This window comes from Chiroxiphia lanceolata, chromosome 10, assembly GCF_009829145.1.
Source record: "Chiroxiphia lanceolata isolate bChiLan1 chromosome 10, bChiLan1.pri, whole genome shotgun sequence".
Lineage (NCBI taxonomy): Eukaryota > Metazoa > Chordata > Aves > Passeriformes > Pipridae > Chiroxiphia > Chiroxiphia lanceolata.
In genome coordinates this window covers 8827159-8850198 of record NC_045646.1, presented here as the reverse complement: position 1 = coordinate 8850198, position 23040 = coordinate 8827159, and the positions used below count along the sequence as shown (strand labels likewise).

The 23040-nt window shown below is 41.1% G+C and overlaps 2 protein-coding genes across 2 annotated transcripts; both read left to right on the top strand.

The window, feature by feature from the left end:
• The first annotated feature begins 1170 nt into the window (after positions 1-1170).
• AHSG (alpha 2-HS glycoprotein) lies at positions 1171-8039 on the top strand. The gene is made up of 7 exons (XM_032697315.1): positions 1171-1464; positions 2844-2954; positions 4155-4239; positions 5118-5281; positions 5564-5677; positions 6466-6546; positions 7408-8039. The coding sequence occupies exons 1-7, from the start codon at positions 1261-1263 to the stop codon at positions 7681-7683; spliced, it is 1035 nt and encodes a 344-aa protein (XP_032553206.1). The 5' UTR covers positions 1171-1260; the 3' UTR covers positions 7684-8039.
• A 3603-nt stretch (positions 8040-11642) lies between these two features.
• On the top strand, positions 11643-21610 carry FETUB (fetuin B). The gene is made up of 7 exons (XM_032697313.1): positions 11643-11983; positions 16317-16427; positions 17808-17895; positions 18422-18588; positions 19499-19609; positions 20529-20612; positions 21083-21610. The coding sequence occupies exons 1-7, from the start codon at positions 11762-11764 to the stop codon at positions 21497-21499; spliced, it is 1200 nt and encodes a 399-aa protein (XP_032553204.1). The 5' UTR covers positions 11643-11761; the 3' UTR covers positions 21500-21610.
• Positions 21611-23040: the final 1430 nt, after the last annotated feature.

Here is a 23040-nt window from a genome sequence, read left to right as displayed (position 1 = left end):
CTATTTCCAGATTCTAGAAGAGAGAGGCATAACTCAAGACTGCTTCTTTTTCCAAAACTTTTAGCTTCTCTCACAATACCATGCAAGCTGGGAAATACTTCTAACTATGTCAAAGTCCTCCTACTCATCTCAAATCTGCAGGTAGTTCCTTAACTCTTTAAAAATGACAGCAGAGGTTCAGATATTTTAAAGCCAAAAGGGACCTTTACTATTCTGCAGCCTGATCACTGCCATAAAATGGATCATAGAAACCTACTCTGAAATCCCTGCAGGAAAAACATTTTTACTGGTTGAGGTAGAGTCTACCTCACTAGAATCTATCTAGTCAAAGTCATCTCAGCTTAAATGAAAGATTTGAATGCTGGGCACATCATAGAAACTATATTCTGCTACATAGAACATTTTCCTTATCCATTTACTGTTTTGTAAACATGTATACTGTGAATGTAAATATAAGCTGAGATCCAGCATTCCTGAGCATTTAAGCAGTTAATTTTCATTTACATTCTCCTTAAAATACTTTTGTGCTCTTTAGGATCTTCTGCCAAATCCTCAAATCTGTACGACATATTCCAGAAACATTTCTACATTACCTGCTTTGCAAACTAAAACTCCAAGAACAATTGGACATATTCAGAGTATTCAGAGAAAGAAAGAGCTGATATAAAGGATTTAGAAACTATGTCTCATTTCCTATTCCAAATAAATTCTTTAGCAAAACTGCTATCCGATTACATTTATTGTTGAATGTGATCCTTAGAACTATTTCAAATTCCATTTTCTAATTTATCGTATTACTGATCTCACAATTTAGACTGGTGTCTGGTGAGATTTGGGCCCCAACAGAATGTGTCCTGTTTACAAGAAAGCGTAATTAGCTCTAGCATCTCTACACATTTAACAGGAGGAATCATATTCCTCTTACATGGACAGTATTTGGTTGGTAGAAAAGTGTCTAAAAATTGTGTTACATTTTTGCTGATGCTTCCTCTTAAGCTGCTTTACCAGACTTCGCAATATCCTACCTGATAAAATTTACTTTGGCCAATATTAATCAGTCAGCTTGATGTCCTAACATTTACTTTTCTCTTTTGTTGTTTGCAATGCTTCTTGGAACTGGGACAAATATCAGCCATGCGCTCATGTAAAGTCTGTGGTATGTACTATATAAATGAGGCTGCAGTTCTCACTACCTAGCTGCCATCTGAACAGTATTCTCAGATCTTTACTGCTGAAAGGGATCGGTTTTCCTCGGGTGCCATGAAGGCACTAATAGCTTTAATACTGCTTGTTCAGCTTCCAATTCACAAAGCTGTACCAGCAGCTCCCCCTGCTCCCTTGGGCTGTGATGACCCAGAATCTGAAGCAGCAGCTGAAGTTGCTGTGAATTACATTAATGGCCACAGTCACCACGGATACAAGTTTGCCTTAAACAGAATCGAGGATGTCCGTGTGGTACCGCAGGTAAGTGAGGAGCTCGCGGGCAGAGCACTGTGTTAACCTGGGCATGCTTGGAAATGACCAGTACAGGGATTTGCCGAGGGCTGTATCCTCACATGGGGAAATCAGCATGGCTCTGATGATTTAAATGGGGCAAGGCCACCTGGTAGCAGTGGAGAATCCAGGTCACTAGCATGTATATCTCAAAGAGCAGAACAGAGGGGGGGAAGAGAAATGTTCAGATGTTTTTGTACAATGGGCTCGGTTTACAATGGAGTGTGCTTGCTAGGGCAGATCATTCAAAGTGCTGATTCATGAGCCCAGTAGCTAATCTGGAGGAAAACTGAGGATAATCTTTGAGATGCAGGTAATTATTTGCTGGCTAAATGCATACCTATCGTAACTCCATGCTATTAATGATTTTGTAGTGAGCATTAATTTTACCTAATATCCCATTGAGCTGACAAGGAACCCGAATGGAAATAACTGCAACTTATTTTCATTGAGATCTATTGTCATCATTGTAGGCATATAGAAAAACTGTAGAAATGGTCATGAATACAACGTATGCACCAATTCAGAACCTTTGATTCTTCAAAATGTTGAAAATGGTCCCAAATATTAAGATGAATGAACTTCCATGGCTGTTTTCTACTCCTTATGGGAGAGAAGATACCAAAGTCATTTAGAAAAGATTAAAACAGACATAAATGAGATTAGAAGTGTGCCTAGAGTTACCCACACAGAAACACTGGTGACACTGCTTTGCTTATATTAATGCTTTTACAGTAAAGTAACTTCATTGGTTTAAATGGAATCACTCATGAATCAAACTGCAGAATCAGTTTCAAAGTTAGGGAACCCAGGGAACCATGTCTTATGTTATATTTGCAAAGGTTCAGAAACAGCTATAAAAGATCCTGCAGCCCATAAAACAAAAGGAGTATTGGAACTCAGGTGATGCAGTTCAGTGTAATCCCAATGGACCAAACAAAACAGGTCAATATGCACCAGTGTTTATTTGTTATCTGGTTATAGAAACATGAAGTTTTTTCATCAAAAAGACAGCTGTTGATTTTTTAAAACTATCCAACAAAATAAAATCAAGTTAACTTAAGAGAATTGGCCCACTATATACAGGCTGGACTTTCAAAACTTTATAGGCCTGTTCCTTATTAGCTGAAAAAAATCAGTGTTATTATCTTGACTTACTCCAGATCTGGAGTCTTGCTTTTTTATGAACTTAAATATTAAGGACCTTTTCAGTTACTCCAGTGTATGCTTGGAGCTACCCACGACAGTCAGCAACAGAGACCCCAGTGCAGCTCCAGGGAAGAAATCTGGTGATGTTTTGTGAAGCAATTACAACAATTCCTGTGTTTTGTTATTTTTTTTTCTTCCAGGGACCAAATAATAACATCATATTTCTTGAACTTGATTTATTAGAGACCACGTGCCCCATTCTCAGCCCTACACCTCTTGCAAATTGCACAGTACGGAGCTTCGCAGAACATGTGAGTACCTAAACACTACTAGTTGGGTCCAAAGGTGCATGTTCAGCATGTTGATGCCAGAGGCCAGGCTATCACCAATTAGATTCCCAGGCAAATGTTGTATCACTGTAATCTCCTTGCTGATTTCCTTGCCTTCATGCCATGAAGGATTTCACTCCTGAATTTCTTTTATGTCCTGTTACATGAAGAGGACAGATCACTGTCAACATAACATCCCCCATACAGTCCATGAATGCCATGGGGTTCTTCAGGGCCTTCAGATTCAGCCCCCCATTATTGGCCCAGATGTCACTGCCTCATTGCAAACCAAAGATTGTTGTAAACCTGTGCAAACATAACCATCCCTTGGCTACATGTGGGGTGTTACCCAGTGAAATTCCATCAAGTCTAGCTACCTAGTCCTGGCTGAGACTGCGGAAGAGCTATTCCCTTCAGATAGGGCTCTGCCTTCAAAGTAATGCTCAGCCAGAATTTACTGGCCTCAAATACTTAGTTCTCATGCAAGTGTGATCCAGCTTTGAGAAGCTTTCCCTGACCAAAGCAGCGGAAGTGTTGTCTGAGCACAGGCAGCTCTGGTTTCTAAGCAGAAAGCAGAGTGAGCAATTGACAGTTTAAGCCTGCTGTTTCTAGAATGGGGCCCAATTCACAGAGCTCACTAAATATGAATCATGGTCCACCCCTGTATTCATCAGGGCTCAGATCCCATTTTCCCTCTGGGGGGAGGTAATTCTGACTGTTCCCTCTTCCCAGTGACTCCAGCTTTGCCTTTGACATCTCCTCCCTGCTGGATCACGTTGCGTGTGAGCCAGCTCACACAAGGCAGCACACTCTGCTGTTACCATGGCCACTGACCAGCTGAGATTAGTGAGAATGTTATCAAACAGCTCTGCAGAAGGTCTTAATTCATAACTATTCATATTCTTTGCTCTTTATGAGAGAGGAACCTGTACCAAATGCCCATAATCTGGCTACCTTGGCACTTTTGATACTTTTGAGACCCAGATTTAGATCCGAATTTCATAGCTCTCATCTGCCTTTTACAAAATCACAGACACCAAGACACGCCTAGCAGTGCCTTTGCAATCAGACCAGTGTTGCCAGAATGCTCAGCCAGGATCTGTTCTTTTGAATGTAGTTGCCCTTTTCAGAAAATCTGATTTATCTGAACAATGTAACCCTTTGATTTTTGTCTCTCTCTAGGCAGTTGAGGGTGACTGTGATGTTAAACTGCAGAAGCTGGATGGGACAATATCTGTACTTGCTAGCAAATGCCACTCACATGCAGGTAAAGGCTTTGTTCTGTAGGTTTGAATCCAGAGGCTGGAGTATTATTATAGCAGTGGTACAGTTCAGTAGCTTTTTTCATTCCAAACTTCTGGGTATAAATATGGCATAAAGGATGACAGTTAATGAGTTTTCTAAAAGCAGCTGTTTTGAACGTCATTTCCCCTCCTTTTCTGATTTCATTCAGAAAATGAATTACCATTTACTATAACAATTAAGATACTGTAAGACTAACTGGGCAGCAGGTCCCAGATTTGACCTAGAGATTGCTTGTCCTGAATCTTTTCATTCAGGGGTTTAACCTCAGGAATTTGATTCCTTGTTGGTCTGAGTTTACTTGAGCTTGTTGATTGTCAGAACCCCTTTGGCAGAAGCTGCTTATTTACTAAACCCAGCATTTTCAATACTGCCATGGGAAAGCAGAATGTCTATTCTGCATGCTTGGTATGAGATCTCTTTGCTCTGTACGAGATGTCTTGTGTACTACTTTCAAAACTGGTGACTGAATGAAATAACACACTCACACAAACACAACTGTAATAAATTGAAATATCTTAATTTTTCCACTGTTCCTAGTGTGAGCTGAAGCACCTTTTTATTGGTGTCACAGACAGTTTGCCAGAAAGCAAATTTACTAAAAACTGAGTAAGAACATTCAAAATGTGCTATTAAAGTCCACAGCACTGTTCTTTGCAGAAAGATTTGAATGGCCAAGTCATGTGCCACACTGCCATCTGTAGCCTGCACGGCAAAAATTCCTGCCACTGTAATTTGGGACAGACGGTGAAACACGGTTTTGTGTGACTGAATAGGTCTATAATGCCTTTCAAAACAATTTACAATCTGATCAAAACATAATCCCTTCGGTTCCTCCTGCAGACTCAGGTGAAGACATTAGCAAAATCTGCCCTGACTGTCCACTGCTGGCAAGTTTGAACAACACTGAGGTGTTAGAAACAGTGTCAGCTGCACTCAATGACTTCAACAGCAAAACCACTGGTCCTTACCTCAGACTCCTTGAGATTGGAAGAGGGAAAATACAGGTAATTACTAGAACTATGTCTAGCCTTCCACGTAAACAGAATATTTCATCTTCAGCAACTGTGCACTGATAACTAGTCATGTTTGCAAACAGATTCAATTTGCTTGTTCTAATTTGCCCTACAGATTTGCTCTTAATTTCCCAAGTATTTTGTGCCATTTTAGCCACAGGATTCCCTCACTCCAGTAGGAGATGAAGACACAACATTTGCCTTTTATCTTTTCTCTGCAGCTCTGCAGTTTCACAGCACAAAGTCACTTAAACAATTTTCCTGTTTTATCAGTATCACCCAGCACATGTTGTTGCTGTTGAGTTTGCTGTGGGTGCCACGAACTGCTCTGCAGAAGAAGCCAAAGTTAATGTGGGGGCTTGTCAGCTGCTGCCTGAGGATCAGTCTGTGAGTATGCCAGCACCAGCCCCAATCGAGGCAACTCAGAGGTGGAAAAGCAGCATCATGCTGGGATGAGCTCACACTTGAGCAGGAATAGACCCCTGTGGGGATCAAAGTGCAAGAGATGTGTACCATCATGATATGCTTTTCAATATATCATTCCTAAAGCAATATCACACCTTTCTCTTCTCTCTGCAGTATCTGGACTGAATCCTGATGGATTTGAATATATTTGAAAAAGGCTTGAGGACCAAAATGTCCTTAAGACAGAATATTTTTAATCAACAAAATACATATTTTTGTTTACTCTTCTTAACATGAGCACCTGAGAAAATCAGGCTCTTCTGGACAGTACACAAACACATAAAAAAAAAGCAGACTGTTTCCCCTTCCTACAGTTCCACTGCTGTCAGTGTGCTTTCTTCCCATATATAGGCTCTTGAGAATTATACTGTATACTTTATCATCTTAAAATTCTTCTGTTTCTGATGAAATTGAGTCCTAAGAAGTTTTAGTGGGTGTGAGCTTTTTACTTAGATTCTTATATATTCTTTCCCTCCCTCATATTCAGACATACAAAGGATCTTACTCCAGAAGAATACAGGAGTTATTTGCTGCTTATGCATTTAAAAAGCTTGGCTTTTGAGCCCAATAGGCTAAAAAGCAAGCACTTTACTGCTCAGATAAGACATGAGAACATGTAGCAATTTCTAAATGTGCTGAAATTAAAAATTGCAATGCAGGCCCCCTCTATTTTCTAACTATTTTCTCTTGACTATGTTCCGCTTTGCCAGAATTTTGGTTTCTGCACAGGAACAATGGTAAAACTTCCCTCACAGAACCTTCACGTGGACTGCCAGTTGTACGGACATCAGGTACCAACTCCAGATATTTCCTTGCTTTCCAGTACCTACTAGTACTGTTACGAGCCATCACCTTGGGTTTACTTCTTTCACTATAGACTGCATTAGCTATCTGTGATAACTTGAGTTTAACTTTGTATCCTAAAAAACAAGGTAAGGTAGGTCCTGACTATCCTATGGATTTCTGTGCTTAGAATTATGTCACCTCTGCCATCCGTGTTTGACAGTTTGTCCTTCTAACCATCTGGGAGATTCACATTTCTAGTAGGGCAAAGGGAACCAAACTCTGCTCAGCTAGAGGGGTAAGGCAGATAAATGTAAAACAGAAATGAGCATTGTGGTGGATGAAATCAGCTGGGAGCTTTTAGTAGTCCTTAGGCATGACTGAATTCAGGGACACTGACCTGCACTGCTACAGCAAGGAGAGGGAAACATATACACTCGACCTGAGTGCTCTCCAGGTATTGTAGTCTATATTTGCTCTGAGAAGGACTAGGTAGGTGGTGGTTGAATGCTTCCTATGGACCAGAGCTCTTGGTAACTCAATAGTAGGTAGCTGTCTAGGAGGTATATGAAAGAAAGAATGAGGCAGCTGGTCTTGAATGTTTCGACAGCTGTGCAGGTGGCCCTGGGAAGTTCATATACCACAGATTTTGGTGCTAATGATCCACTGGCTATAAAAAAAAAGGAGTTTGTGGGCTTCTGTGTATGTGTTCAAATCCAAATCAAACTTCTGTCATGGTCAGGAACATTTGTACCTGGGTTGGAGGCCTATAGCTAGTTAGGAACGGGGTACCTCGTAAGATATCAATGACCTGTATGTCATAAGCCTCAGGCCACTGAAAGCAAACACAAACTGTTTTTCTTTTCCAGCCCGGAGTTACCTATGTGCATGCAGGACAAGATACATCAGCAGGACTGCCACCCAGTGCTGTAGGAGTCAGCAACCATGATCTCAGGCTTTCCTACCATAACCCTCTTGCATCTGAATCCAGCTCCTCAGAAATGTTTCGTTCCATGCTCTCAGCAAAACCTGTAACAAAGAGAGCAATTGCAGTGGCTGCTCAGCACGACAAAGTACCTCGCCCAGTTGGCTTTGTGCCTCCTCCTCCTCCATGCCCTGGGAGGATTCGCCATTTCGATATCTAGGCTGTGCTACAGACACGAAATAAAGCTGATTGAAGGATCAGTGTGCAGCAGCAACAGCAACACACAGACCATAATATCAAGTGCAAATAGGTGAGACCATTTGACTCTGAGCCCAAATGAGTTTTACCCTCCAGAGAGCAGAGCCATGGCCAGAATCTTGCAAAGACCTGCTCCAAAATATAGGTGATTTCAACATATAGCAGTAGTTTTCTCTATATACTGGGATTCTCTAGTTAAAATACAGAAAATATTGTTTCAATGAAACTGTTGTAAGAGCTATACAACAGTTGTAGCTTTGTAGAAACACTACCCAAAAGGTTACTTCACAATAAAATGTTCAATGCTTTGGTACCTTCTATCTGTATATATTTTCATTTAGTTGTGAAGTACCTCCTTCAGAGCATCATGAGTCATATTCTGGGCTTGATTTCAAAAACAGTAAGCTCCTGCACTTCTCATCAGCTTCACTGGGATGTGTGGGTGCTGAGCACTGAGGAAAATCAGGTCAGTCCTTTCTTTTGATCACCCACCAATAACACTAAAGAAGTGGCAGGAAAAAATGTACTTTTCTCTTCCACCTGTAATGTTTCCTAGCATGTACCTACTTTTAGTATCCACCAGAAGTACCTCAAAACTTTTGGACATGGTATAAGAGCATCCATGTCTACGAAAAGAGCAGAGAATCAGGACACATTCATTGCTGGCAGGCTGAGAGCATCAATCCTTGCAGTCAACTACATGTGTATTGTCTGTCTTCCAGCAGACACACAGGTGTAGTATGATCATGGGGTCCTGTGTGGCCTGTGTGCATAGGAGGAAATGCCAATTCAAGGGAATAAAAAATATACTGCAGATACGTATCTCATCTAACAGGATCCAGACAGTGATGGCAATTTACCATTGTCCTAGCAGTCAAATCTTCCCTGAATTTCTGGCACATGTTAGAGGCAAAATCTATTCTAGGTAGAGAATTAATAAGGGGCTGGGGCCAGAAGGATCTTTACTGCCAGCCAGACTGGAATTCTGCAGGCCCTGGGGAGCAGTCTCAAAGACAGTCATGAATCTTTAACCAGGAACAGCACTTGCTACAAGATAATTATCATGCAGGCAGCAAAAATTGCAGAACACATGTCATTTCTGAAGTGTTTCAAATAACCTATTCTGTTCTCCTAGTTACAACCTTCCAGTATTCAGTAAGCAACACAACTAACATTTGCTCTTGGTGACAGTGCAACAGGTTGCAATACAGAAAGGTTCTGTGTTGCTGTGTCACTGGGGAAAGGAAAAGCCGTAGGCACTTGTACCAGCACTGCAGCTGGGTGTGTGGAGAGGAAAGAAAAAGGAAAATCAGCCCAAACTCTATAAACCATATAATGTGATGGCAGCACACTGAGGATAAACTCTGCCTATGAAGGCAGCAGCTCTCACATTTCAAGCAGAGGCTGTTTTGCAGGAAGCATTTCAGCATTTGCACCAGTCATTGCCAGTCAATTGCTCAGGGATTTTTTGCTTCTCTGTAAAGCAGTGACTCCAGGACATTCTGCCATTCCCTTGACAAGTGCTTGTACTAAGCTGTAGACATTCCTTGATGTAAGGTAGGTGGTCCTCCCACCTCACTGCACGAGATGCAGTAGAGGATTTAATGAAACAGCGACTATTATGATCTGCATTACTGTAACACCAGATGCATGAGACTTTTTAAAACTAGGGATCACCTTAATTAAATCATAAAAATTGTCTTGTATATAATGAAGTAGGCACTAAGTTACAGAGAAGACTGTTTTCCAGGCTTGGAAAATTATCTAATTGTAGAAACAGTATGTTTACAAAAGGGATCCCTGTCCATGAGGATCTCTGAACTTCAGAAATGCTGCATTTTCTTCTTGCCTTTTCCACGGACACAAAGCAAAGAAATGTAGCAGAAACATCTGTGGCCTCCATACTTCACAGATGTTCTCCTACACCTGGTGTAACTACTCCATTGTTTCCTAAAATGGGAAGAAAAAAAAAAAGTAGAATTTCTCTGTGCATTCCAGTTGGTAGCTGCACTTCATCTTCTTTCTCCTTAATGCTTGCCCTCTTAAAGACACATTTGCACTCTTACAGATCCATTTTCCATGACTGCTTTGAAGTAATCACTTTGTCTGCCCCCAGTATAGCCCCATATACATGCACTTGGACCTTAGTAACAGATTCGGCATTTAAGAATAGATTCTCTGGGCAATGAGAACTATGAAATGGAGATACAAAAAATACAAATGCCTCCTCCATTGAAATGCAGCATGAACAGTTTTGCCAGGTCTGCATTGCTGGCTGACAATGTTTTTCAGCTTTTTCAAACCCTGTTTTGCAAAAGCATATGTATTTCATGTGCTGCTTTGGCTGAACACGCTCAGATTTCCCAGATGTGTTCGTGTTTTGAGGTCAGCTACTTCAACGGAGAAATTTTTTCCTTTCCAGTAAGAGGAAGAATACAAAGAACAGAGTCAGGGATATAACAATTCCCTATTATAAGAAGCATCGACCCAGCCAGTACTAACTGGCACCCATCTCCATAGAAATGCCATGCACTGTAAGGATAAAGAAAATGAGTTATTATCCTTTAGCCGCAGGGGAAGCATCCCCAGGCACAAGGAACAATGTGAGTGAGTCTGCATTGCTGCTTCTGCTGTTCCTGTACTATGGCTACAGCAGTGTTTCTCAATATTCACTCCTTCTATCCCTTCCCTCTGGGATACAGTCAATGCATTATCCCTCACCCTCAGTTTGGAAAGCAACTGGCGACATATGAGTGGGCTCATTTTGGCACCCATGTGCCCCTTCTGTCCTGCTATCTGTGTTTGCATCTTTGTCACCAAAACAAATCTTAGAAGAGTTTCAGCCCCAGTGCTATTGTAGGTCTTCTGGTATGTACAATCCTTCCCAGGTTTCTATGGACATTCCCTGGGACAGGTTCTGATGTCTCACAGAGGAATATGCTTTGAACACTGCTGGACTAGTAAAAATAGTGACAATAGATACATTTTTAACCACACCAACCTTTACAGTAGTATTAGGGACAATTACGCCCTTCCTTTGCACTTTTCCTTCTTCACTCCATACAACCCTCAAACTGAAAGGTACTCAGTGCCCTCCAGCAGACAGCTGTGATCACAGAGTCCCATGATAGAAAATGAGGGCCAGGGAAATGGTAACCAAGCATCCGGTGTCCTTCAAGGCGAAATACTGCAGAATTGCCCCTTCGTGACATTCACTGGGATCCTCCCCAAGTAATGGTCACTGTCACTTCTTCAGATCCTCAAGATAACAGCCACTTGTAAAGTTGTCTCCAGCATGGAGTTCCTGACAGGTTACTCACAAGGCACACTGCTGTCATTTCAAACTAAAGTTTCTCAAGGTAGAATTTTCCATGACCCTTGAGGGGTCTCAATACCTCTAAGGGTACCATTCATGTGTAGGTATCCAGCTGAGTAGAAATGCTCACAGAATAAATCCAAACCAAGCTTTCTATCACAGTCAAACTGACTGCATATAATAGAGTCAACATATTTATTTACAATTGGCATTTAACAAATGCAAAGGGCAAAATCAGTCAACCTTGTGGGGCTTATCCATTTCCCGTTCAAATTACTGAGATCTTTGTCATTGTCTTATTTGCAAAAAGAACTGGATCACTGACAGAACAGAGATGGAGCCAGACTGTCCTGCATATAGGCTTATTTAAGTAAATCTAGTTTCTTAAGGGAGCAGCTCTGTGTGTGTATTCTTGTCCCTTGTCATAAGGTCAAAGTTGCATGACCTGCCCAGTGAAGTCTGAATTGGAGATGGAAAGCCAAAAGGAGAAAGTGCTATCTGGTCTCAGAGAAAGCGACAACACTTCTGCAAAACCTTGTAATCATTGACTTAGTGTTTGCTGTTGCAGCTGTAGGTTTAAAGGTGATGGTCAGTGTGTAATAAAAAGGAGGCAAAGTTTATAAAGAGATTTGGCTCCACTACAGAAGTGTGCGGTTTCACTCAGGTCTCAGCCCCTCCATCCTGACTGACCATTCTGATCTGCTGCACCGGCTCTCTGAGCAGAATGGTTTGGCTCGTTCCGGTGCTCTTTGGCATCCAGGCGCTTTGTTCCTGCGCTGCCGCCCCTCCTGCCCGCGGAGCAGCGGCCGCGCTGCTCTCCCCCCGCTGTGATGACACCGCAGTAGAGGAGGCTGCAGACTTGGCTCTTCGCCAGATCAATGCTGACCGAGCAGAGGGCTACATACTCAGCCTCTACCGAATTTCCAGCATTCGAGAACAACCTCAGGTAAGTTACCCTCTTGCTCTGAATCTGTTTCTCCCATGGAGAGCCCTGTATCTATCGCTATTGCTTAGAAATATCTATTTGAATTAAGAAATATTTCAAAAGGCAAACGTAAAGTTCCATTCACAGGACTCCAGAGGCCATGTCAACTTTATGCACACATGACTAGAAACAGTTTCATCACCACTGTGGGCAATTAGAGAGCAAATCTCAGTCATGGCTCTCTGCTGCCTGCCCCTGGAATAGCTCCAGGCATCAGTTCAAATTTGATATGAAACACCACTGCTCTGATTTAATTTCATTTTACACCTTCTTCCCACTGCCTTGAGCAGTTGGAGTACAAAGGCTGTTAAGTCATCGTGTGTTTGCACAAAAGATGTAAGCACTAACAGGTGTAAACACATCCCGCTTGGGACCATGGAATTCCTTTATAGACCTCTAACAGATGACTCACTCTCCAGAAGAAATCTGAAACCAGTTCAAGTGAAAAAATACACTGCAATTACCTATGGAATATCACTCACATTTCCTCAAGTATCTTATTTCTCTATGTGTGCTTAATTCATCACTGTTTTGTGTTACAATATCTGAATCTACTGGATCTAGCTAGGGACAGCCTGAGTTCACAAGGCCCACAACAGATAATGCACTGTGGAAGCATGCTACTAACATTCCCTGCAATGCCTACTCACTTCCCATAAGCTTATCTAAAAGGCCGAGTTCTGAACTCTTAATGAAAATCAGGCTCATTGCCAGATGTTTAAAGATCTGTACTGGCAAGGATATGACACTCCTTCCTGCTGCCCTTACAAGGACATGGTTTCTGCAGACACGCTGTGGCCTCCAGCAACCTCAGATCTCACAGCTAAAGATGCCCACTGTGCTGGGCTGGGCACAGAGTTCTCCATGTTGCTTTGCTCAGGTGACAGAATGTGCCCAATAAGCAGCTGGATCACAGCTCTTCAGAATTTTCCCACATGTGCTGCCTCTGAGCTGGCCCAGAAGCCACATCACCAGTCATGCAGTTTGGTACTCAGACCCCCCTCTTCAGGCTATTTCCTACTGATAATAATTAGAGCCTCCTGCTATGACCACCCCAGAGTGCAGACATGTTGTAAATCATTCATCTCCGTGCCTCTTCCTTCAACTGTGCCAAGCATATCTCAGCACAGCAGAATTTTGGTCCTTGTATGTGATTTGGTCTGTCACTTAATTCCCTAGAGACTTAACTTACCACTTTAGAGCAAGCACCCTTTGTTCATTTGGGGGTTTAATTTACTTTTATTCTTTCTTATTTTTTTCCTCTAATATGCTCTTATCCTGCAAATAAGGTGTTTCAAGACATTGCAATAACAAACCAGACAATCTCAGTCCTTTATCTGATTTTTGCTGCTGCTGCAACTGAGTACCTAAGGCTCAAGTCTGCCATGTCAGGGGGGTTCCCAGACAATAACAGCCTTATGCCACCTCCTACTCCTCTCAAAAATCTAAAGAAATCCTCGGGATTTTTACCAGTCAGTGGTCCTTCCTCCCACTTCTTAACCAGTACTGAGGATAAAAACATTTTCAAAGTTACTTCAAATTCAATTCTGCCCTTAAGCAACCTGTGGTTCAGTTTTGCTCTAATTGAAACTAATGAGCCATCTGCTGTGAACTTATATGCAAGTAGGACAGAGCTTCCTTTCATACAAGATACTCATGATTAACTTCACTGACAGGCACTTAACCAAAATTACAAAACATGCCAAAATATTTCATTTCTTTCCCTTGCACCAGGTCACCCTGCTGCCGCATTTCCTCTGGCTCCCGGGCTGCCCAGCACATATTGCAGCCTGGCACCAGCAGTGCTGAAGAAAGGATCTTTTTGGCAATGCAGAAAAGATATAGAAGTTTTTATTCAATACTAAGCAGATATCAAAAGGCCTTTGCATAACGGTCTTCTAATGAAAATTAAAATAAGGATGATTAAACCTTCAGTGATCTGCTGAGCTCTAAATAAGCCCCAAATTATCCTTTCCCCAGTGGAGTGTGATACATACAGAAGCAGGTAGACCAAAAGATGTGCAGATTTTATAATAACCTCATCTGCTTATATAGAGCTGATATTATACAAGAGAGCTACAGGCAACAAGAAATACATTTGCTCTGTCCTGGTTGCATGCAGTGTTTCCAAGGTCACCAAGCTTTACAATCAACATTCATGACTCAGGAAACCCATCTAACACCAAACACAAATGATAAGAACATTTCTTTAATGAGGTGTGTGTGTGCTTTTGCCTCCAAATACCTTAACAACCAACTTGAAAGCTCAAGTCACCAGTTTCAGCTATTGGATTCCTTAAATATACGTATTTTTCTTGGCTATTTCTTCTTCATGCAGGATAGTCATAGTGGTGTTTTTCTCTCACAGAGGATATATTTAAGGTTACAAGCTTGTATCAAATGCTGCATTACTTAAAACCACATTTTCAGCAAACAGCAATTACTTCTTAACAGGTCTTACTTTCTGTTTACTGATTCAAGCTACATTAGCTATTATATTAAGGAGACATATCAGCATGGTATTTAGATACCTTGTATGTAAACAGAAAATTATTATTAGTTCCTTCCACAGAAGGGTCTGTGCAGCCAGGTGTGGGGATACTGCCGTGCCACTGTGCACAACACTGCTGAACCTCAGCACCACTCTTTGTCAAAATGGCTTTTGATCTTTTCACAGCCTTCAAAATGACACTTACAATTAAACCTCAGGATTAGTGTGGGCAAACCCTGAGAGCTCAGTGCAAGACATTACCAGATTACTTCACTGAACACTTAGAGAAAAAAAAAAGAGGATATGAAAATAAAAAAAATCATAGAAAACATGAGAAGTTGCATATGTAACAATAGAAGTTAGAGACAAAGCGAATGAAACAATTTAATAATTCTTTATATTTATTTTCTATTAGTTTTGCTCTTCTATATTGGAAGGATTTAGTATTACAAGTACATATGTTAGAACTCACATAAAATCACCATCCCATAGATCTCTATAGTATATGATCAGAATAGTTTTTATCTCTCAATCTCCTCAGAACTCCAGAACACACACCTCTTAGTAGTTTTCTAAGCACTATAAAACCAAAAAAGCCAACCACGCTCCAGCCTTTAGATGCTCTATTGACTTGGCTTTAGCCACAGTTAAACAGAAACCAAAATTAAAGCCAAAATTGCAAAGATACTGGCCCAGACTTCTACAAGACTTGCCCCATTTAATGTTTTCTCCACAAATCAGTGAAATCAGTCAGGGATGAATGAACACTGTTCTCATTCAGTTTTGGTTTTTCTCCCTTTTCAGCAAGTGCTCAATCTCAGTCTAAACACGCAGCTTACACTCACTTCTAAGTTCTTTAGAATGTATAAATGACAGCTGCCCTCTTTCCAGCTTTCCACTAAAGATATAAATAAAACATGATCCTACTAAGCTGTATCCTTGCTAAATATGCAGCAAAGGTGCTTACCCACATCTACAGTGGAAGCAGAATGAGGAGCTGCATCATGCAGCATCTCATCCTCCTGCACCACATGGTGTAATCACTGGATATGTGGAGCTGCACTTTTCGTCTTTCCTTCCTCTTGCATCAAAAGATGTTTGCCCAAAAGTTAAGCCTGAACTGCTGTGTGCACCCTGTGCTGCAGTGAACTGAATGAAGATTTCTGGACTTAATCACAGGCTCAGAAGTCAAGCACAGGACTGAAGCTTTAAGTGAGTCAGAGACACCTATGTGGATATGCAAGGTCTCTCAGAGCACTCTCTGAGAGCTGAAAGAATATTTAAGCTGTCTGCATCAACACAATCCATCACCTCTTTACAGAAAGTGCAAAGTATCCATACTTGAAAAAGACACTACTCTAAGAAATAAGATATTTCTCTTTCTAATTCCTACTAGGAATGTTCCATGTTAGGAGTTTCTTATTAGTTGTAGTATTTATTGTCTCATTCTTATTGCAGGCAAAGTAACCTACCATTCAAATCTGATAACAAAATGCAGTTGACAATGAAAACATCACCATGTTTAGTCCTTATTCTTGGGTTCTGGTTGGTGCCAGAATTGGAAGGATAAAACTGACTAAATGGCTGTTTTTTAACTAAAGCTGACTCGATGTATCGCCAAGCCTGTCCTAACAGGGTCTAAATGTCACCTGATTTGCCACTTCTGTCCCACAGAATGTTCAGTTTTCAGGATATCTATGCATCTCACCTTCATGTTTTCTCTTTCTCCATCTCTCCCTTTTATATGTCACTGCTTTATTTGATACAAAACTGGGATGTGACCCTTTTGTTTCTTGTTTTCAGGAGATCACTGGTTCTGTCTTCTATCTCATCTTGGATGTAGTAGATACTGAATGCCATGTACTCAGCAAAAAATTGTGGAAGAACTGTAACACCAGACCTGCTCACTCAACTGTAAGGATTTTATTTTCCTATTTGATCTCAGATGTGATGAGTTACTCAGGTACTACTAATGACAGCAAAATTCCTACATATGCATTTTTAGTGGGCAACAGAGCTCAGAAGAAATCAAACCCCATTTTTTAAGGTCCACAGTTTTACTCTGTACCTTTTAATCAGTTCATAGACTGATAAGATTTATTTTAGAAAATGAAAATTAAAAGAAAGTTTTCAACCAGAGCTAATAAGCAGACTGAACTAAATAGCCATGCTAGGACACTATTTAGAATAATGTTTTACTTTTTATAGCAACCCTGTAAGAGTTTATTTTAAAGACAGCCTGTCAAGAAGGGAATAAAAGAAACTCACTTTTATATAACATATGATTTTTGGTTTAGTTTAATTCCACTTTTATTCTGACAACTTTGCAAAAATTGCACTGAAAAAGGAAAGCTCAGCAAGATAAGCTGCAAAGACAGAAAGTGGCCTAAGACTGTTGCTGCAGGTGACCAAAATGATTCTGAACAAGTAAAAAAAACCCACCTTATAAAATAAAGAATGACAAGAAAGAAGTTACATGTGAAAAAAAAGGAAGTTATGATTACATTGTCCTGGACTGCTTCAAAGGTCAATCAGTTTCAGCTTTTAAATGAAAAACTAGGAAAACAAAAAAAGAATTCTCCTCACTTTTCCTTACAGAGTTTTCATCAGGAAAAGGGTGCAAAGCCTATGTAGTCAATATGGCTCCAGTAGCACCAAGAAATGTATGTTCAGAGGCCGTGATCACATGTGTAGCAATATTTAAGAAGCTCTCAGAGACTACACACACTTTCAACTCTTAAATATACAGGCCCAATGGATAGGCCAGTATCTTTTCTGCCATAAAATCATAGGGTTTTTGTGTGCAAGGGTGAGCCTACTGTGCCACAAAACTGATTTAGGGTCCTTCCTTTCACTTTCCTCATGGTTATAAGGGAAAGGGGGAAGGTGGAAGACAGGGGACTGGATCCAGACACCCTGAGCTGATCTCCAGGTTTAAGCTCTCTTGGTTCTAGACATAGATCCAGCTCCCAGGGCGGGGGCCTGGCCAGGGAAAGCACTCTGTGACACTTGGGCACTTCTCAGCTGCCAGAAGAGTGGCCCTGTGTAGGCCACCCTGCAGACAAGCATTGCACCTGTATAGCTCAGAATTACACCAGGGAATAATCTGTCCTTTTATTTCTAAAGGAGATGCTTAGACATGTGCTTCATTGTCATTTGAGTATTAACAAAACTTTCGTCTTGAAAAGAATTTCACGATTGCAAGAAGAAAATTAACCACTCACCGTCTAGGTACTACACGATCAGTGCAAAGGGTGCAACATCAATTGTTTCTACATGTTTATGTTGTTTCAGGTTTATGGTCAATGCAGAGCAATTATCTACATTAATCAGGAAAGAAATATTTCTCATCTGAATACTTATGAGTGCACTTTACAACCAGGTATGTTTTTAACACGCTCTTTAGAAAAGGAGTGGAAAAACACTCTGCCAAATAACATTGCTTTAAATTTTAATTGTAATTATGACACCACTCTATCTCCATTAGCTTCAGCTGCCCTGATTTTCTCAAGTCAGTGATCATAAGGCCAGTGAGGTCCTGCAGCTCAGAGCAGTTCAGTAATAACTATTTTAACCTCTGGGACACGCAGCAGAGCCTTTATATAGGCATTTACCCTCTGAACCAAAAAGCATTTTTATGGGTTTATGAAAGGCAAGTAAAAACAGCAAGCCCATTGTCAATAGATTGAACTTTTTCCTTCAGTGTCTCTGCCTCCACTGCAACATTTTTATGGGTCTGCAAATACATAAAGATTCAAAATTGTTGAGGGATGAAAACTACGTATTGTTAGTCCAGGGGAGTGGAGGACAAGTGGATAGGGTTGGGGGTGCAGGAGTATTTATAGTGACCTCCACATGCTCTTATGGTTCTGCCTTCTCTAATGACATTATTTTGCTTGAATAAAAAGTTCCATCCAGATATATTTGGTCAGTATGTCCTGACTGCCCAGTTGATGACAGTCCAACTAAGCCCGAATATTTGGACGCTGCTGTTCAAAGTCTTGCCAAGTTCAACAAAGAGAGTGAACAAACTCATTATTTCTCTGTCCTCAGTGTCACAAGAGCTTCAATGCAGGTAAGCCAAGGCTCATCTGACTTGTTTTAGCCCTCAAGAAGTGTGGATCCTCCTGTTCTATGATTTGTTATGTCTTACATATTGTTTTGATTTTGTATCTGTATAGTAGAGAGAAAACTTTTATGCAAAATTTTCCTGATCTTCTTGAGTCAAGACTTTGGTTCCATTTATTGCAAATAGAAAGGTTTTATGCAAAACTCAAGACAAAGACATGCTTCCGAAGTTCAGGAAAGCTTCACTGTGAGCCCTTTCTTCTTTCACCACCATGAATTAGCGACTCCCTACTAGAAATTACTTAATAAAGCACAGTCATCCCTTCCAAACACATTCACTGAATGAGTTTGAGCATGGTTTAAAACTAATTTTAGACTAACAGAGAGTTAATGATCTCATGGCTAAGCCCTGTTTGTTTGCCACAGTATTATCTGATCTCTCTAAAATTCATCATGTATAGATAACAAAGCAGCTTTCCTTCTTTGTCTCAAGCTGTCAGATATTACTACAATACATTATTTCATGGCTTCCATTTTCCAACCCTGATTTCAGAAATAGTAAACTGATTCTGTTTATTAAAACAGCCAGAAATTATCAACAAAGCACTGAAGAAGGTATTTGGATATGTAATTCTACGTGGATGCTAAACTTATGATGAAAACCAAACTCATTTCAACTATAGCTAATCCATGAGTTACTAAGATTGTGCATATATAAGAAGTAAAAAATGACGAGGCAATACAGCAGCACTGGCAAATAAAAAATATTCTCCTGTAACACAACTAACAGTAATGCCCCAAGCATAACCTGCTCCTTCCAGACTTAGGAGTTTCACATCTATTTCAAGGTCAGTAGAATTCTTCGTTCTTCCTGACATGTGCACAAGGTCTGACTGCCACTGGCCTCTCATTTACAGTGGGTCATTGGTCCTGCATATTTTGTAGAGTTTTTAATTCAGGAGACATCCTGCTCCAAAAGCGACACGGTTGCTGACGTCAAGTGTGAGCCACTTCCATCAGAAGTAGCTGTAAGTACTTTTTTAACTTGTATAAACACCTGCTTTCCAGATACTATGATTCCTCAGTGAATACTTAGTATATATCTCCTTGGCTCTTTGCAAACGAGAACCAAAACCCACAGGCATCTTTTTATGGATTGTAGCTCATTCCTGTCTTGCAATTCTACAGACTGCTTTCGAATAGAGAAAACATTTCAGTAGAAGTTCTGAATTCTGACCTAGAAATCCCTGAACAAAGAAAGGAGAAAAAAAATACCATCCAGAGGAAGGTGAGGTAGCCATCACCTTACAAAACTGAATGACTCTTAAGAATTTACTCCAAGGAAACAGACAAAGACAATAAATCACAAACAACGCATAAGGAGTATATTCATACTACAATTAGGTCAGCTAAGGAAAGCACTTAGGAACTAAGGAAAAAATTCTATGAGAATCTGGAAGACTAAATGGGCATGTTGTCAAGAGATAACATTTCAAGCCCCATCTTAACTGAGATCCAAGCCATGTACAGCCCAGTACAAACACAACTACTAGAACCAACATTTTTTTCATGGTTTCTTTCACTAGTATGGTGTGAAATTGGTTTTGTGCGGAAAATGATATTATGTTCCATACACAACTTGCCTGCATAGGGATATTTTGCTGCAGCAGAACATAAGCAAGCCGTTGTAGTTTGGCCTTAAGTGGCCAGCTTATTTTTACTATTGTGTTACCTAACCCTCCTTTGCAAACACAAAGCCTTTTTCAAAATGCTGCCTGCCTTTGTAAGATTGCCAATCCCAAAATAAAAGTTTGCCCAAGCTGTTTATTCCTACCAATACACTTAGAAGCTATAGCTATTCAGCCTTTCATAATCACTTGCTTTACAAGATAGGAGATTAGTATCAATGCTACAATGTGAAAAAACGCTTTTATTTTCTTCTTCCAGCAAACTGGATTCTGCAAAGGCTCTGTAGTAAACAGTCGCATGGAAAAGTTTGTCACAGTGTCCTGTGAAATCTACAGTCCGCAGGTATTTCTTAATCTAATGTTAATATTGCAAGAGTAATACTCCTTCACAAAACAAGTATTGAACATTTGAAAGACCATTTTTAAGTTTTCTTATTCACAAAGAGATGTGCTTCAAGGAAGTGATAAGGCCAGATCAGGAAGAAATCTGTCTTGTGATCAAACAGACTGCTGTTAGGGGGATAAAAGACAATAGAGTAAATATAGAGACAATCATACAGAATGTGTTCAGAATGCTCTACAAAGAAATTTCAAATCACAAAGGGAATGCAAGAGGCAATAACTGTAGTTACCCAAGTTTCATGCACCCATCTCCCCTGGCACAAGAAGTATTTACATCTGTCCATCTTTCGAGCTTCTGTTCAGTAGCTTGACAGACTGGAATTGCAGCAGATCCTTAGTGTGATGGGTGATCATATCTGAAAGAATTTGGAAGAGCTTCCATATAGATAATGTTTATTCCTTGCTATTTAGGGTCCTGCCACTGAAGAGGAGAAACAGGAAGCTAATCAGACACCTGAAAAATCCAGCCAGAATCAACAAGCTTCCCATTCAGAAGCCGATCCTTTCTCCCCACACCTAGAAAAAACAGTGGGCTGGGTTAAAATTCTACCCCCTTCAGATGAGGACATCAGTTTCTACAGCCTAAGAGAAAGTCAAAATGAACATAAAGATGGAAAGCCAGTTCCACCTAAGGCTGTAGGACCTACACCCAGTTTTGATGGAGAAAAGACTCAAGTAAACAAACCAGACTTGACCAAACCAGTCACTGGACCAGTAATTCTCCCTTTTCCTGAAGAACCTTCTCTATCAGACTCGTGCCCTGGAGAAGCAAAGCAGATGGATGGCATCCTTCATCCTTTGATAACTAGAAAGCCTACCACGGTCTAGCCAGCATCCAACCACCTCAGCTATCTGTAACAAAATAACAGCCACCACGGCAACCCAGTCTTGCAATTGTGTAACATCTTCAAGTAAATAAATTGCTTATCACAGTCTTCATCTTTGGAGTTCTCCGTTTTAAGAAAGCACAAGAATAGATTAGAAAAAGAAATTTAGCTGAGGCATTTTCCAACAAAAGTATTTGGCTTCTAATTCTCAAATGCCTCCCATCAGGAAGAGGATGAAGGAAAGGTAACTGTGGAGGGTAAAAGAACTTGCAGGGCTGAGACAGCCCAAAAGCATCAGAAAAAAAAATATTCTCAGTAGCAAGAGTCTGTCAGGGACCAGTGTGGGATGGCAGCTCCCCAAGGGATGGTGAGACAAAACTGAGGGTGACAACCAGGCTGGCAGGGCAGGGGCCTGTCCTGTGGTGCCTGAGCAGGCGAGCAGGGCAGACCCAGGGATGGAAGTCAGGCTGTAGGAGGAAGCCAGATCACTGTGTAAGTTTGGGGTGACAAGGCAGGTCTGAATTTAAGTCAGGAACATGACTTAGAGAGGCATGGCCTGGTTACAGTAGCCAGAGTCAGACACAGCCCACCGGTCTCCAAGCAAGTCCACAGTGACCTGACAGGTCTGAGGAAAACAGGCTGCAGGTCTGGATCTACAGGGTCCATGGCCAGGCACAGGCACAGCTGTGCTGCCACAGGAGCTGGAGCTCAGGCAGGGGCCAAAATGCTGCACCTCATCTTAAAGCAGCTCCGGAGGGAAGCCAGGTCGGGTCAGCCCTGGCCGTGGCCTCCCCCAGCACTGCCCAGCAGCACCAAGGGTCCCGAGGGTCACCAGGGGAACAGCCTGTGCTGAGCTCGGAGCCCCGGCAGCCAACCCTCCCGGAGGGGGTGCTCTCAGGGCCCTTAGAGAGTCACACCTGTGAGAGGTTTTGTTATTCTGTGGGTTAACTTCTTATTTATAATGTGATGAGCTTAGATATATTTTTATTTTCTGTGGAAGGCCTCAAGAAAGATTACTATTTTCCTAATGCTTTACACCCTCACTTAAAGCACATGGAAGAGGCTACCCACATGTGAAAGCTCTGCATGTAGTTCTGGCTGCTGGAGAATCGAGCCCAGGCTACTCAGATTCTTATGCTTTACTGACCCTGCTGTGCAGAAAAAAAGATGATTTACAAAATCAGTCTAATTCTTTCTTGAGATAGGTCATATTAACTGCTTTATAATAAAAACCACAGGGACACTCCACAGCCTGTAGCTAAGAAAAATCAATTTCGTTGAAGTCAGACATAGTAACCGTACTGACAATAACAAATATAAATAAATGAGAAGACAAGAAGAAGAAAAAGAATGAACATAGGAAAAAAATGTAATTTGTGGCCAGGAGTACACTGATATTTGCAATAATTATGGGGCTCGTGTGAGACCACAGAGCCTTTCTCTAGTTGCCACTAGATCTGTAAAACCATTTGTTCAAAACAAAATCAATAAAATATTGTTTCTGAAGCTTTTATGATACTCTATCATCCCTAGAGATCCTGC

Coding starts and splice junctions, on each gene's coding strand:
- AHSG (XM_032697315.1), top strand. CDS start 1,261: ATGAAGGCACTAATAGCTTTAATACTGCTTGTTCAGCTTCCAATTCAC. Junction 1,465..2,843: donor ATGTCCGTGTGGTACCGCAG/GTAAGTGAGGAG, acceptor TTTTTCTTCCAG/GGACCAAATAATAACATCAT. Junction 5,678..6,465: donor TGCTGCCTGAGGATCAGTCT/GTGAGTATGCCA, acceptor CCGCTTTGCCAG/AATTTTGGTTTCTGCACAGG.
- FETUB (XM_032697313.1), top strand. CDS start 11,762: ATGGTTTGGCTCGTTCCGGTGCTCTTTGGCATCCAGGCGCTTTGTTCC. Junction 11,984..16,316: donor GCATTCGAGAACAACCTCAG/GTAAGTTACCCT, acceptor TCTTGTTTTCAG/GAGATCACTGGTTCTGTCTT. Junction 18,589..19,498: donor TCACAAGAGCTTCAATGCAG/GTAAGCCAAGGC, acceptor TCTCATTTACAG/TGGGTCATTGGTCCTGCATA.